General features: G+C 46.3%; 4 protein-coding genes across 8 annotated transcripts in view; 1 reads left to right on the plus strand and 3 right to left on the minus strand.

The window, feature by feature from the left end:
• LOC100117624 overlaps positions 1–8,687 on the plus strand; it is a 26,487-nt gene extending 17,800 nt beyond the window's left edge. For all 4 annotated transcript variants that reach the window (XM_008216167.4, XM_008216164.4, XM_008216168.3 and 1 more), the window contains 13 exons: positions 2,013–2,164; positions 2,563–2,937; positions 3,366–3,652; positions 3,886–4,271; positions 4,567–5,040; positions 5,395–5,709; positions 5,786–5,901; positions 5,984–6,406; positions 6,481–6,703; positions 6,799–7,049; positions 7,126–7,337; positions 7,410–7,554; positions 7,631–8,687. In XM_008216167.4, the coding sequence (XP_008214389.1) occupies positions 2,129–2,164; positions 2,563–2,937; positions 3,366–3,652; positions 3,886–4,271; positions 4,567–5,040; positions 5,395–5,709; positions 5,786–5,901; positions 5,984–6,406; positions 6,481–6,703; positions 6,799–7,049; positions 7,126–7,337; positions 7,410–7,554; positions 7,631–7,759 (3,372 nt within the window). In that variant the 5' untranslated portion in view covers positions 2,013–2,128 and the 3' untranslated portion in view covers positions 7,760–8,687. The remainder of the gene's footprint in view (positions 1–2,012; positions 2,165–2,562; positions 2,938–3,365; positions 3,653–3,885; positions 4,272–4,566; positions 5,041–5,394; positions 5,710–5,785; positions 5,902–5,983; positions 6,407–6,480; positions 6,704–6,798; positions 7,050–7,125; positions 7,338–7,409; positions 7,555–7,630) is intronic.
• A 19-nt stretch (positions 8,688–8,706) lies between these two features.
• On the minus strand, positions 8,707–10,671 carry LOC100117581. Its single transcript, XM_016982093.2, has 4 exons — positions 9,727–10,671; positions 9,370–9,603; positions 9,094–9,307; positions 8,707–9,014 (listed from the first exon to the last, which is right to left on the minus strand). Exons 2-4 carry the CDS (start codon positions 9,587–9,589, stop codon positions 8,939–8,941), a joined length of 510 nt encoding a protein of 169 aa, XP_016837582.1. The 5' UTR covers positions 9,590–9,603; positions 9,727–10,671; the 3' UTR covers positions 8,707–8,938.
• A 371-nt stretch (positions 10,672–11,042) lies between these two features.
• LOC103317650 lies at positions 11,043–12,438 on the minus strand. The gene has a single exon (XM_008216159.4). The coding sequence runs from the start codon at positions 12,311–12,313 to the stop codon at positions 11,684–11,686; it is 630 nt and encodes a 209-aa protein (XP_008214381.1). The 5' UTR covers positions 12,314–12,438; the 3' UTR covers positions 11,043–11,683.
• Positions 12,439–12,904: 466 nt separating this feature from the next.
• LOC100328544 (uncharacterized) lies at positions 12,905–14,880 on the minus strand. Of its 2 annotated transcripts, none has more exons than NM_001170919.1 (3): positions 14,178–14,411; positions 13,490–14,070; positions 12,905–13,271 (listed from the first exon to the last, which is right to left on the minus strand). In NM_001170919.1, the coding sequence occupies exons 1-3, from the start codon at positions 14,358–14,360 to the stop codon at positions 13,154–13,156; spliced, it is 882 nt and encodes a 293-aa protein (NP_001164390.1). In that variant the 5' UTR covers positions 14,361–14,411; the 3' UTR covers positions 12,905–13,153. The 2 variants fall into 2 exon arrangements, with proteins under 2 accessions (NP_001164390.1, XP_031778372.1); XM_031922512.1 differs by having other exon boundaries at positions 13,164–13,271; positions 13,486–14,070; positions 14,178–14,880.
• Between the last annotated feature and the right edge of the window lie 78 nt (positions 14,881–14,958).

Here is a 14,958-nt window from a genome sequence, read left to right on the forward strand (position 1 = left end):
GCTCCTGTTCCCCATATATTTATCTCAAACGTAACCGAATATTTCCGGATTACACCGGCTGCGATTTACATGCGGTTTATTAAAGCAAACTTTACAAAATTGCCCTGTATTTTTCCATGGAATCTTACAGCTCTCTATGAGAAGGAAATTTGAGAAAAAAAAGAACTTTACTTCGATAGCGACGCTCGGTAAACCCAAACCTAAATAAAAACCATCAGGCCGTCATATAACTCGCAAAAAACATCATCGCTTCCTGCAGCAGTCTCGGGCAAAGCTTATTATTACACTCGCGCGGAGCAGAAGAAGCGATTCTCCCCGGTTTATACTCCGAAAAAACAAACATCGGAGCGGCGAAACTCTCCCGAGCATCAAAAACTCACGCGCACGAGGTCAACATTCTCGAAAGTCGCGCGCGCGAGAGCGGCGAGTTTTATACAGTCTCTCGGACGCAACCTTGGCTCGGGATTCCGCGCTTGGGAAGTCCCTCGTTGAAAAAATATAGCGAACAAGCGTGAGCCACTCTCAGGCTCTGATGCGCGAGGTGATATCGATTTCGAGCTTATCACACGCCGCGATGGGACATCGCGCGTTGTCTTCTTCTTGAAGTCTGCCGACGACTCGGTGTTTGATGAGTTTGGAGGAACCAAATATAAGTGCTGCGTATAGATATAGGGTGAGAGAGAGAGAGAGAGAGAGAGAGAGAGAGAGAGAGAGAGAGAGAGAGAGAGAGATGATAAGTGCGCGGCGTACTCGAGGAAAGATCGAGACTAATTTTTGGGGTAGGACTTGTATAACGTTCATTCAAATTTTCGATTAGATATAGTAAACATCGTTCACGTGCACAGCAGCTGTTGCTTATTATTCGGCACGCATCGATCGCATATACAGATATAAAGCTTTGCCTTGTTTGGGATTTGCTATATAGATTGATAAGGAAGCGGAGTATCCGTTCTAGCTCGATAATGCGCGAGTTATCGATCGTCGAGCGAAATGTTTTTCTCGGAAGAATGCAACTGTGATCAAGGCTCTCTGCATGTAAATATCAATCAATTGCTCGCGGCGGCGCGCAATCACAACAGCAGAAGAGAGAGAGAGAGAGAGAGAGAGAGAGAGAGAGAGAGAGAGAGAGAGAGAGAGAGAGAGAGAGAGAGAGAGAGAGATAATCGCACCGCGGTTATTGCATCACACAGACCCACTCTCGGCTCTGACATAATAGCGGCCTTTGTAAGATCGTCGTGTACACTTGCCGCGCAATAAAGACGCTGCTTTTAATGTGTGTACACAATTACAAGTGTATATACCTATACATAATATGTGCGGACGATGACAATGAATATTTCTAATGCGCCGAGAGATATAATACGGTGACTAGACACTATTGTCTCGTTTATTTATTTTTTTTCTGCACAGCGCGGGGAATTTTTCTAATCGAAGTTAGCGCGATAAGAATATTTACATTGCACTTCGTCGCCGTAGATTCGGTCGATTGTGTAAAACGCTAACCCAGACGGCGCTTATGTGTTCGCAAATTTCGAAGAATCATACGAGCTTTATCAGAGTGCAACGCGACGCGCGATTCCGCGATATTTTCGGCGCGCTTTTCAAGTGTAAGGAGGATTCCCCTTGATTAGCCTTATCTTGATTTATCGTCACTTTGTTCCATGGGATTATCTTGCGTGAACGCGCGACGCCAGTGGAATATACAGCTGCATATTCTAAAAGAGTATTTAATCGTTTCATTGCTCTCTGCAGTCGCCGTAAACACGCATCGTCGATGATTGAATTGAAAATAAAAAGAATGAACCCTCATAGAGAAAAATCGAAACTGCATCGGGGCAAGTCCAATCTTCCCGAAATTGCTTTCTTCTGCCCTACGGACACCCACATCCTATATAAGCGTCAATCGATTACCGCCGCGAGCGGTTCATGCATCGCTATATGTATACACGTAACGCGACGTCCGTCTGCAATATTTAACTCTTGGCTCTGCCTTCTTCCGATTAATGTTGCAGACTGAGAGGGAAGGGCAGCGAGGGACAGAATGCCCGCAACGAGAGACAGCGAGCGGAACGAGAGAGACTGAACCGACTGCTGAGAGTATACACTGCAGAGCGACACGGGCTCAGCCATGGAGTCGCCGATCAAGAACGGGGAGGATGACAAGGTATATTGTCACGAATTATTATTCACGGCGCGATTGGCCGTATATTCAAACGAAATTTGTTTTCGATTTGCATGAATCAACGGAAATGAGTAAAAATTACCGAGAGACAACACCGTTGCACTTACGTAATGTCAGCCGAGCGCGTGTCAAATATTCTGGGAAAAACCCTAATTACCACGCTTTTACGACCAAATACTTGCGCGACGAATAACATCGCAGAAACGCGCGTGAGGTCACGGCGAAGTAAATCCCCGCGAGAGCTTTCACGCGTGTCTCTGTGCCACTTTAGCATATCCTTCGATGCCAAAAATCGTACATTTCCTTCTCTTTCTCTCCGCGAACCGCAATAAATGTCACTGTCGTCCTACAATAAAAAATATCAATCAAAACATCCACAGTTGGAAGTAGTACACCAAAACGGCGTGTCCCGCCAAGACTCGGGTATGCCAGCGGACGAGGACCTGGGCTCCCCCCTGGACACCGGCGTCATCCTCAAAGAGACGCGCCGCTCTCTGATCGAGCTCGACAACACCATAATCGACGGCGAGTCCAACTGCACCATCGAGTCCAACTGCACTATCAACAGCGAGTGCAACATCACTGTCATACACGTGCCACCGTCCGACGATTCCGGCAGCGACGGCCTCGCCAAGGACGAGGAACACGGGACACCCATCGCCGAGGCCGACAAGAAGGACTACGCCGTCGAGGGCAAGGACAGCAAGGATGGCAGCGACAGCGGCGTCGAGGGCTGCGCCGTTGAACCGCCGAGGGTAAGTGTTTATCTGCTTATTGACAGCCGGGAATCAATCGACGTGTCGGTTACGAAACGTTATACACGTATCAGAGATCGATTCGATTTAAACGATGAATTATGAATTACCTGCGCGACGCTTTAAACGGAGGAGGGTGTGTGCACAGAAATTAATTCACGCATGCGATATGTTTCCTTATTTGCATCAGAAATTCCATCTCCCGGTTATTGAATTACCACAGCCGCCCGCCGCAGGGGGAATTACAGACTATCGCCTTCCCGAATTCATATCTCTCGCGATTTCGTATTACCGACTTTTTTCCCTATACGCCTCATAAGTCTTATAAGTGAACACGAGCTGATACACCACACTAAAAACTTTCCTCGGCGTTATACACGTGATGATAGATAGAAACGCAAATAATAACAAACCCATGTCCGTAACAGGTGCAGAGCCGAAACAGCGTGGACTACGCGAGCAGCTGCAACGGCCTGGACGAGGCGTCGTGCGACTCGAGCCTCGTGAGTTGCTGCTCGGTGTACGAGGACCCCTGCGCGACTCTACCCGACGACATCAGACTCAGCACCGGAGGCAACGCGCCTGGCGCCGGAAACGGCGAGGGAACCAGCGAAGGTGGCAGCGAGAGCTCCTCCATCGCGGGAAGCGTGTCAGCGAGGGTACAGAAGAGGGCCAGCACCAGTGTCGCTCAGGCCAAGAAGAAACTCACCAGCCAGTAGGTTTATCATTGCTTCTTTCTATTCTCGAAATGATCGTTAGAGTGAAAGTTCGCGCGTGGAAACGTGATCGATTTGCTGATTCACTCCGTTGTAGCACAGTTTTCGAGCTAGTTTCCGGAATAATCAGCCGGAGTGCTTTTCGAGTCCATCTGGCGAGCGAACTTTCGACGAAGAGTGAAGGTATTGTTGTGTGCTGAAAACTAAATAATAAAAATGTGATCTTTCGCAGTGCCTCGATGGAATCGCAGAAGAGCAGCAGCCAGCGCACGAGCAAGGCGACCTCGGCCAGCAGCAGCAGCAACGCCGTCAACGGCACGACGTCCACCGGAGCCCGAGCCAAGCCACGCACAGGTCCACAGCGCAACACCCTCACCAAATCCCAAAGCCTCAACAGCAGGGACAGAGGTCGATCGAGGGAGAAGTCCGTGATCAAAGAGTCGACCACGACGAGGGACAGCTCGCTCGCGGGAAACAGGGGATCTTCCGCTGTCAGAAGTGCCAGTGGGGCTACCGCGAGCACAGCTGCCTCGAGGTCCAGGACGAGACCGGACTCGCTGCCGTCCGCGCTCACCACGGAGATCAATAAGGATCTGGCGCAGCGTGGGAGGGGTACAGGTGAGGCTATTTGTATAAATAGTTGTCTCGCCCGTCAAGACTGCTTCTAATTAATATTGATTAATTTATCTTCTTACGCTGATTTCCGGCGTTTATATAGCCGCACTTCAGTTTTTGCGAGCGCGTGATCGATTCTTTTTTATAGAGTCCATCGTGCAGTTTCGCTCGACGGTCTTTTATTCAAAAAGAAACTCGTTGTCTATTATTTCGGTGATGTCGTAAGCGATTAAAATAGATGCCAATGCGCTGCGTATAATAAAGCCAAGTAGACTGAAAATTCTAATCCCAATTATAGGTTCGAGTAGGCCTAGAGGTGGCTCAACGACGCGCCAAAGCAGCGTAACGACGACGAACACCCGAACCCCGGGCTCGACTCCTTCGGAAGACGGCCGCAAGTCTCTCTCGACAGTCGGCCGCAGCACGAGTCTCTACACGGGCCGCATCGATCTCAAGTCCACGCGGATGCTGGACAAGATGACGGCAAGCATGGACAGTGGCTCCAAGACTCTGGACACCTATGGCACGCTGCCACGCAGTGCCAGACACAGCAAATTCACAGTTCCTAAGACGAGCGAGAAGCCGCCCGTGGCAACGCGCAGTCGATCCGGAAGTCGAGATGCCAGCCTCAACAGGTTGCTCGGAAGGAAGGCGGTTAACTCGAAAGAGATGACCGGAGGAACGCACAAGGGTCTACCGCCATATCCAAAATCGAAGACGGCCGAGAAGACCAAGATCTACCACGAGACAAGTGTGCAAACGGGATTAACGGGTGAGTGTGGCGATAAGCTTGTGGGAATTTCTAATGTTTGGAAGTCGTTGGGAAGATCCAGATTATCGGATTATTGCGATCAAAGAACGATAAGATAAGAGAGTTGTAGAGTTGAACGTCACGAGTAATCATGTAGAAGAGAAAATTGCACATTGAATTATCGCGCTTGATCGGCAGAGAGATTAAGATCTCGCAAAATGTGTAGCACGTTTTTGCGGCGTGACTTGCAATCGATAGTTTTTGCAAATGATAAAGATAAGACGTGATTGCTGATAACGATCATAAATCGCAATTAATTTATTTTAAGGTAAAAATTCAACTATAATCTTTTTAAACCATATTATTTTTCTTCAGGCAAGGACATCGACAACTGCCTTGCCGGTATAGCGACAATCGTCCCGAACCCGGAGAGCGTGGAAAAATCGGAAAATGATAGCCAGACTGAGGGAAGCTGGGATGATCTGCAGCAACTTAAGAGCGAGCTTAAGAAAACGACTGATGAAAACGAGGCGAATAAGAAGGAGAACGAGAAACTGCGTGCCGAGGTTGAAGAATTGAGGAAAAAGCTGGATGAAGAGCAGGCTGATCATGCGTTTGCACGGCAGGAATTGGACAGGAACGCGCAGAGAGTGCTTGCTATGCTGGGCACGCCGCAGTCAGAGCATGCGGGTACGTGTATAATTCAGACTGTGCCTAAAATACATATGCCTCACAGATGTTCAAAGAGTGTTCGATGATATTACAGATGGAAGCGACAGCTTTTTGGAGCTGGAATCTCATTTTCAATCTTCAGGACAAACTGTTGCTAATCAACAGATTGAGATAGCTGATTTGCAATCGCTGTGTCGGATGCTGAGCAGAGTAAGAACTATTTACAGCAAAGAATTGAAATGATCGTAGTATCAGAATACTTTCTGACATAATTTGTTGTTTGTTTACACAGGATTTAGAAAAAAGTATGGCAGCTCAAAAGGTTTTGCTTCAACAACAACAAGAACTGGAAGCCGAATCGTTAGAAATGCAAGACTTCTTACAAGAGGAAAAGGCCACTTTAGAGATCGCGCTAAAGGAAGCTGAAACGGAATCGAAGAAAAAAGACGAAAGTATAAAACAACTAACGTCCGAGCTAGAAAGGCAAACAGAGGAGTGCAAACATCTTGTTAGAATTAGTGAGCAAAGAAGACAAGAAAACTTGTCGTTGAGCATGAAATTAAATGCCGTTGAAAGAAGAAGCAAAGAACTTTTGCTCGCACAAGGAGCGGCGGTGTCGGGTGCCTCCGTTGCTCTTTCTGGCCTAGGTAGTAGATTGGAGGGATTAGTGGATCAACTAATCATGTCCTACAATATTTCGGAAAAGGATCTTGAGGTAATATAATTTAAATACAATTTTAATCTGAATACAATGAGTCATCTAGTAAATAAAAACAAACATTTCCGCAGGATGTTGTCTATCATAACGAAGCTTTCAGTCGAAGCAATAGTAGCGTCGAGTCAAGTCCTGTTAGTTCAAAACACAGCATCAAAGACTGCACTCCGAGCCCTAAGAGAGGTTCTTTCGTTTCCGCCGTCATTGGAGCAATAAGGAATGCAGCGACGCATCCATTTGCGACAAAACCAACGAACGAAAAGAAATCTAACGATTCATCCAAAGTAATACGAAAAGGTTGGTTTGCATCACCGTGAACTCGTTGAATAAATGTCGTTTTACATTTTACGCTATAAACTATAGTAACAATTCTGAATACCTTTTTACTGTAGACTTTAGTACAGAATCTTCGTCCGATCTTCTTGATTTCGAAACGGAGCCTTGCCTAATGATGGAAAATGTGTTGGAAGATGTTCCTTTACCAGACACCTATTCGCATAATATGGTATCTAGTTGTGATTCTCTTAGACGAGTTCTGAGTGTTCCTGAGACTGTTGAAGAGCATGATCTGAGAAGAAGCAAAATGAATGGAGAATCTAGCAGCCTAAATAATCTGTCGCAAGCAATACTAAATAGGCGCAAAGTGAGTATTGTTATACTTAATATGAAACTTTTACTAAATCAGCTCTTTGTTGCATTACAAATTATCGTCGTTCCAGGTTGAAGATGAGGAAGAAGAAAACTGCGAATCAATAAGTGAATCAGAAATCGGTCCGTCCGAAGGCCCGCTACCATTGACTGACTACTGTCCAGCCACTAGTCTGGTTGATCAAGTCATTGACGTTGACAATCTTGTCACCAAACTTTTGAAAGTTTTACGTATTATACAACTCGACAACGATACATGCATTCAAGAATTAAAAGACGAAAAGTAAGAAATCTCCTGATTATTTAAATGTTTACTTAAATATAAGCGATATTAATTATTTGCCCTGAATTGCAGAACGGAGTTAGAAACGAGGCTAGAAATTTTCCTAGCTGAACGAAAGACTGGAGGAAATTCACAAGAAAGCGAGAAAGAAAATTTGAGCAACGGAATGAATGATCAAACGAGCATAATTGAAAATTGTAAACATGTGATAAAAGAAGTAAGCAATTCGTCTATTATCAAAAATAGTATGAAATCCGCTTAGTATTACGATACTAATCAGCCTTAATTTATAGATGAATGATGCAAAGGAATTGATAGTCGATGGCCAAATGGAGAGGAATAAATGCATTTCAGGAGAATCAAGAGGAGAAGATCAAAATGCTAACGCTGCTGTCCTCCTCTCATCGAGCGCGTGCTCTTAAATCGTAGGAGATTAGAGAAATTCTATTTTTATCAATTCTATGAGTCAATTTGCCTCTCTTGAGTGACACAATATCAATCGCATTCTGCAATGGAATAGATCAATTAGAAAAAAAAGATATCTGCAGTATATTAGTCGTACTCTATGGATACGATATTACTATATACAATGGGATTTAAATATTACAAATATGGAATTTCTGTTAATTGTATATAGCGAGCTAAAAATTCAATCGCATCAATGTCCGTTGTTGCTCTTTTCGAAAAAGTAGAAGTCAACTATCAGGATCATGTGAAATCGTAGAGAAAATCAATTAAAATGTGATGTAGTTGTGCTCTTTAGAGAGACGTGTCAGTGATCAAATGAGGTAATTGTATATAAGGAAACGATAGTGATTCTTAGTATTTAAGGTAACTGAATGAAAAAGAGAATAATGCGTCGAATCGCAATTGATATATCGCTGTGATGGATTATCGAAAATTTCGAAAAATAGTAAAAACATTTCATTTTTTGTTTTTCGTTTGTTCATACATCTAAAATGAGCTTCCGCACTGATTTCAACATTTTTCATCGACTTACCTCGCTGCGAGCAAACACATATATATCGCTTAGTCCTCGTATATATATATATATGTATATTAAGTTTTATCAATTTAACATGACTATTTCTTTGCTTTGTTCTAAAGTTAAAACGTACTCTCGACTGTACAGAGAACTGAATATTTCGTTAAATTATAACGCACGCGCAAGGCTCTCCAGTCACTTTATAGCGCCCGACGAGCTTTCATTGTTGTACAGCTAAATAATATCACGTAATGTATCATTTTTATACAATTTACGAACTACCATGTCAACGTACCAAAAAGAGATTGTAAGAGATGACAGAGCCAGCAGGTGATCAATAAACGTGTAATTATTAATTTTTAAAAGCGAATACATTTTTTTCCATATAAAAGCAGTCATTTATTTCATTTGTTTTTATGAACGGCTTTAAAGCTATATATTTAATTTATGTATAACATTTAAGAATGTGTATCTAGTATCACTTATAAAGAAAGTCTTATTCTAATTTATCACTTTTACATGAGTTTTAGGAATGCTTTAAATACAACGCACAGTGCGATCGATGATTAAGGATATAATACTTCATTATAAAAAGCAGCATTTATTAGCGGGAGGCTTATTTCGTGGACTGTTGAGAATGATGCATTCGCTTGAGGAAGGGTGCTATCAAGTTGGAGATGCGAAGAACGGACCTGAAAAACCATTTCGATTCATCAATCGTCGCCACGAAGAGAGAATTTTTTCGAGAAAATTTCATTCCAAGATGCTTACTTGTGCCCAGCGTGTATGGGATCGTGGTGCGAGGATTTCGGGATGCTATCCTTCTGAGGCTTGGGCTGAGGCGCGTCATCGTCCGGTTTCGGCTTACTGATGGGCTTGTTAGCGTCGCCTAGAAGTTGTTCGAAGTTGAAGTTGGAAGGCTCAAGCGCGGCACCTGCCAGTAGAAGAGAGTCGGCGGGTGCCATGATGAAGACCAGTCCGTCCACTGGAAAGAGACGAAAAAAATTGTGTTACTCGGTGACCCTGAATTATCTACGGAATCTTCACCTTTGACCCTGTAGTTTTCGGTGCCGTTCTGGCGCTGATCGTAGTGGTCCGTCGCGTCCTTCTTGAGCTCGACGGGGGCGGAAGGCTCGTTGCGATCGGCAGGCCTGGAATCGCGATCGCGCGTGTAATGCAGCAAAGGGCTTGCATCCACGCTCACCGCGGCCAATGCGATCACCAGCAGGATCGTCTTGAAGATTCGCATGTTGATGCTCGTCTCCATTGTCTCGCCTGTAACTAAAGAAGAATACATCGATCGGTATAGGTATATAAGTAGTGAATTATCCGAGCACGCGGCAAGCCAACTCCGAGACAAGCGAGGCACTGCGCAAACTATGAAAAAATTCAAAGTATAGTCACCTCGAAGTCTTTCCTGGCAGATGCGAAGCAGCGTGTGTGTAGCTGTCCTGCCGCTTCGAGACTCGGCGTTGCTTTGCGCCCGGTCGCTCGGAGCTCGTCTATCGGAACGTCGAGCTTCCCTCTCTTTCGCGCCGCGGCCAAGTTCAAGGACCCGCGAGGCGGAGCCTATACCTGCCCCCGTGCGACTGTGCGAGGCTCCGACTGGTTAAATACCTCTTCGTTTCTATCTTTGACCGCGCGCGCTCTGAGCTTTTTTCGAAAAATATTTATTATGCGTATCTAATACATCTCTCGGCTTTGAGCCACCGATCGGTATAGAGCTTGGATTTCAAGTTTCAGCGCAACGCAGCGCGAGACAATGAGATTCACAACTCCGGAAATCATCGAACCCAAGAGAGAGAGAGAAAGGTGCGTTGAACCATCGGGGGTAGGAACCTCATAGAGGAGGGCCGTGGATCAGCGACCGCGCGAGAACAGCAGGGGCCAAGCTCGGACGTTGGCCCCATCAGAAGCGCGTTGCACGTCCCTCTGTAAGTGGATCCTGTGTGTGTGTTTGTGTGAGTACATAGCTGTTGAGCTGTTGCTGCTGGAGACGATCGCGATGGGGCCAATAGCCGGTTTTACGTCCGAGAGAATAAGCTGCGGACGAGGTTCCTTTTCCCAGGTGGGAGAGAGCTGCTTTTTGGACGATATAAGAGTTGATCGAAGAAACTCGAGAGATACGTGAAACGCCAAAGGGGTTATTGACACTTTTTTCGGCTTGTACACGCGAGATCTCGCGTTTAAAAATGCAGCGGCAAGCTCGCTGATACGATGCATAATTCATTCCAAGCTATACATGTAAATTTTACCTTTTCTCGCGACGTTCCCAAACTGTACGAAAAATCCTTGCGAATTCATTCGAAACTTCGAGAATCACGAATCTCTGAGCCTTGACCTTATCCTATCGCTGTACATGTATATAGGTATATACATGTACAGCGACGATTACGAGTCTGCGCATGAGGCATCCCGTTGGTCGTTGAGGGCCTGTTATAATGATACAAGCTCCGCACAAGAGATCAGTTCCTGACGTTCGGCTGTCATCGCCAGAGAGAAGCTGCAGCGTTGACTATATATATATAGGAGGACGTAACAAATTGCTACAAGGATTTTTTCTCTAGATCGGTGTAATCTTAGGGTAACTGACGGGTTCGTCTGCATTTGCAGAATTTTATGTGATAAGATTCACTCGATGTCAGATATCTAAGTTCTTGTTCGCATCTATTCGAGGACTATACTATGGGATTTGGAAGAATAAAACAGTTCATCATAAATCGAATGATTATTTCGGAAAATAGTTTTATTGATGATATAATATAATATCGACGATCAACTGATACAGAAGCGCTTTATTATTTATTTGCACGAAAAGTGCAAAAATGAAAAAGTTGAATAAAAAATGACTCGTACAACTTACAGGTCTAAATAAATAAATCGATATGAGCAACGCCTTTTTCCTCTTCCCTTTTTTTCCATCATTTATAATACCGCCCCTCATCGCAATATATCGCGATACATCATCGTAAAATCAATGGGTTCGTTCACATTTGGCACAATGAGGCTCTCTGTGTCTTCGACTTTTTGTCGGGGTCAACGAAGATGGTCGTTAATTTTTTGTTCTCGCGAACACCGATAAAGAATCCATTGATTTTACAACGATCGACGTTGGTTACATTATGGTTTAATATATAAGTATATAGGTATCACCATTCCCACACTTTGACAACCAAGTATAAAAAAAAATATATATATATATATATATCATATAAAAAATCACATATATCATTCATCGCACCGAAAAGAGAAACAATATTAAAAAGCGTGTATAACGATAATAAATAATTTAATAATACGTATATAATTAATCGTTGAACGCCGCGCAAGATAAGCATATATATTATAATAACGGACAAATCTAATTGTGCGCCTGACAGATGCCCGAGCGATCGCGACTCCGTCCGGGTCCGCAGTTCTCCACCGCGTCCCCGATGAGCTTCAAGCTCAGCGGATCGTCGGCCGTCTCGATGAACTTATACTTAACGACCTTGGACTTGTCCTTGCCGATAACGTCCCGCTCGAGCAGAGCCCCCTTGCCCTTAAGGTTCCTCAGAGTCCTGACGACGTCCTCGAGGCTCCTCGCGGCCTTGTCGCCCTCCTGGACCAGCAGGAACATCTCCTCCTCGGGCTTCTCCGGCTCCTTGGGCTGCTGCTCGTCCAGCGTCACGTCGGCGAGCTCCTTGCTCTTGTCCAGCTTGAGCTCGTCCCGGGCCGCCGGACTGGTCTTGCCTTCGGGCTCCGACTGCTGGGCCCCGCCGAGTCCCATGACCTGGGCCGAGGGCGAGGCTCGTTTCACGTCGGCGAACAGCTCGGCCAACGAGCCGAACACGTCCATGCTGGAGCTCGGCCTGGCCACGAGGATGATGAAGTTGTCCAGGTCGACCTTGACGTTGAGGTCGCCGTCCTGGCGCTGGTCGTAAGTCGTCGCCGGGGCGGCTCGGGCCAGCGCCAGCGCCGAGAGCAGGATCACCAGGAATTTCGTCAGCATCTCTCGAGATCTCTCGGAAGGTGTGCGTCGCGTGCGATGGCTCGGTCGCGACTGTTCGCGGGGGCGCAGTTGCCGAGCTTGAGAGAGCTGGCAGTAGCTGCTCTCGTCGATGCTGCGGAGGGGAAGCCTGATTCTCGGCACAGCTTCTCTCGAGAATATGAAGGTTCCCTCTCTCTCTCTCTCTGCTGCTGCGGAGAGCGAGTGCAAAAGCCATTTGTTCGCGCGCGTATTATAAGATACGAGGAAGCGGCGTGTAATTCTCTGCGGCTATTACGCGGCTGGATGAGGGGAAGAGAGGGCTGAGATTTATTTTGCTGGGGGATTGAATTTTGATGATGGGAATTTTTTTCCCATACTCGAGCTTTATCGAGTATGGGATTATTAGTCGCCAAGTATACTTTGCCTCAATGTTTTTAAATTCAAAATGCATCTATTATAAAGTTGTTGAAAAACCGTTGAATTCCATATGTACTGAAAGATTTATAAATTCTCTTTTAAAAGCAACAGGTCTTTTAACTAACAACATTTTTCAAGCGATATAAACTGCGCCATTAAAAAGTGGGCAAGTAAAAACAAGGCTTCGCATATGGTTTTCAATAATTTTATTACTTTTACATCACACTTATCGTCATACACCACACAACTTATTGCACACGCAGTCACGTACTAAAAAAAGTAGCCTTACAAATCTATAATCTACAGCGTAAATGAGTATGAGAATGAGCATTCATGTAGGAACTTGATCGATTATACGAAAAACAGATGGACGATGAATCGTGTCATTCTTATTGCTAAATGAAGCATACGCGTATCTATATCACTTATTAAATCGGGTGAATTCTACGAACTAGGGGCTGGCGCTGCTGCTGCTGCTGCTGCTGCTGCTGCTGGAATTCCGCTCAGTATGTTCGACTTGCTCAACAGGGCTGGCGCGAGTTTCATCAGCGCGAGTCTCGGACTGTAAAACAAATTTTTATCAATATCCATGTATCCATGAGAGAAAACGCTTTCGGCGGTGCAGTGTGCGTATGATGATAACTTGCGGCTGAATTGGCTAACCAGATATTTCATTACTATACGATAGCTCGTACGTGTCATATACGATCGCTTTTTGGCTTCGTCCGCAAGTATCTATAAACACGTCGCATTGAATGATGCTACAATGTAATAACCTACGAAATCAAGGAGTACCGGCGCTTGAAGCACTTGCCGGACTTGAGCAGAAATCCAACGGGACACCTCTTCCTCGGTTCGGCGATACCAGCCGGTCTCTTCGATCCGTCGGGTTTGGTCTCGTCGACCACAGCCGCGGCTACGGTCGTCGTCGAGGCCGAAAGCTCCGATTGGATCTGCTGTTGTTTCTCGGCCTCGAGCTTCGAGGCCTGGCCAACACCCTCGACGATCTTCTTGCTCTCGTCCTCCGAGGGGTTTTGGTGGACCAGAGCGACGGCGATGGTTGCGGGTAAGCTTTCGTCCGCCGAGACGGTTGAGCTCACTTCGGGAGCTTTCGTCGACTCGTCGGCAGAAGGCGAGGTGGATTCGGGTGTCGAGATGTCGGCCGACGAGGTCGAGGCTGAGGAGCTCGGATTCGTGGGCCAGGTGCTCCAGGTCTCCTCGTTGCTGCTGCTGCTGCTGTTGCTGCTGCTGCTGCTGCTGGTACTGCTGGCATCGCCGGCAGTGCTCGGGGGCTTGCCGGTCGTCGGCCGCGAGCTCGGATTTATAGTAAAGTCCGCGTAGTCGTAGGCGTAGTCGTAGTTCTGAAAATGAAAACGCATCCGATTTATCGACGCTCTTTATACTTGCTTACGTCCCATTCACACGAAATTACGATTAAAAAAAGGACAATACCCACACCCACGCTTACCGTGTAGTCGTCGAGCATCTCCGAGTCGACGAGGGCCAGGATCTGCACGTCCTTCACGTCGATCTGCACGTTGACCTTGCCCTCCTGCCTCTGGTCGTAGGTCGCCACGCTCTTGGCCCTCGTCGCCCCCAGTGTCCCCAGAAGCACCAGCAGGAGCTTCATCATAACTTTGCTCGTGGTCATCGTGAAAGCAACAGTAGCGCAGGAGAGTCGAGTCTAAAATGCGAGCGCGTGGCCGGCGCCGATGGAAGACACGCTAAAAATGAAGTCCGGCGCCTTTCCCTCTCCGAGAGAGCTGGCCTGTAATCCCGATAAAACAAGGGAACGGAGGAGGAGGCGCACACACAGAACACGCGCCACTCGGACGGACCTGGAGAACCGGTATTACACACTGTGTGTACTCTGTGTCTGTCTGTCTATCTATATGTGTGTGTGAGTGTGTGTGTGTGTGCGCGCGCGTGTGCGAGGGCAACGCGGGCGAACGAACTTGACGACGAGCAGCCCGAAAGGACGTTGCCCCTGCAGAAAAAGCCCTCTTTTATCCTATATGTATGTGTAAGCGTGCGTATGCAGAAGGGGTGTACTCGAGGTCAAGGACGAGATGTGATTGATCGATCGAGAGGAGAAATCTCGACTTCCTCCTAGGAGGCCGATGCGGTAATGGAGATGATGATGATGGTGCCGATAATGACTTTGAAATGATTCCCAATCAGCTTCTACGGTGTGTGTATTATAGCAGCGGTTACCCGATAATTTTCCAAGTGTTTACCGTTGCGAGTGT

Source organism: Nasonia vitripennis, chromosome 2, assembly GCF_009193385.2.
Source record: "Nasonia vitripennis strain AsymCx chromosome 2, Nvit_psr_1.1, whole genome shotgun sequence".
Lineage (NCBI taxonomy): Eukaryota > Metazoa > Arthropoda > Insecta > Hymenoptera > Pteromalidae > Nasonia > Nasonia vitripennis.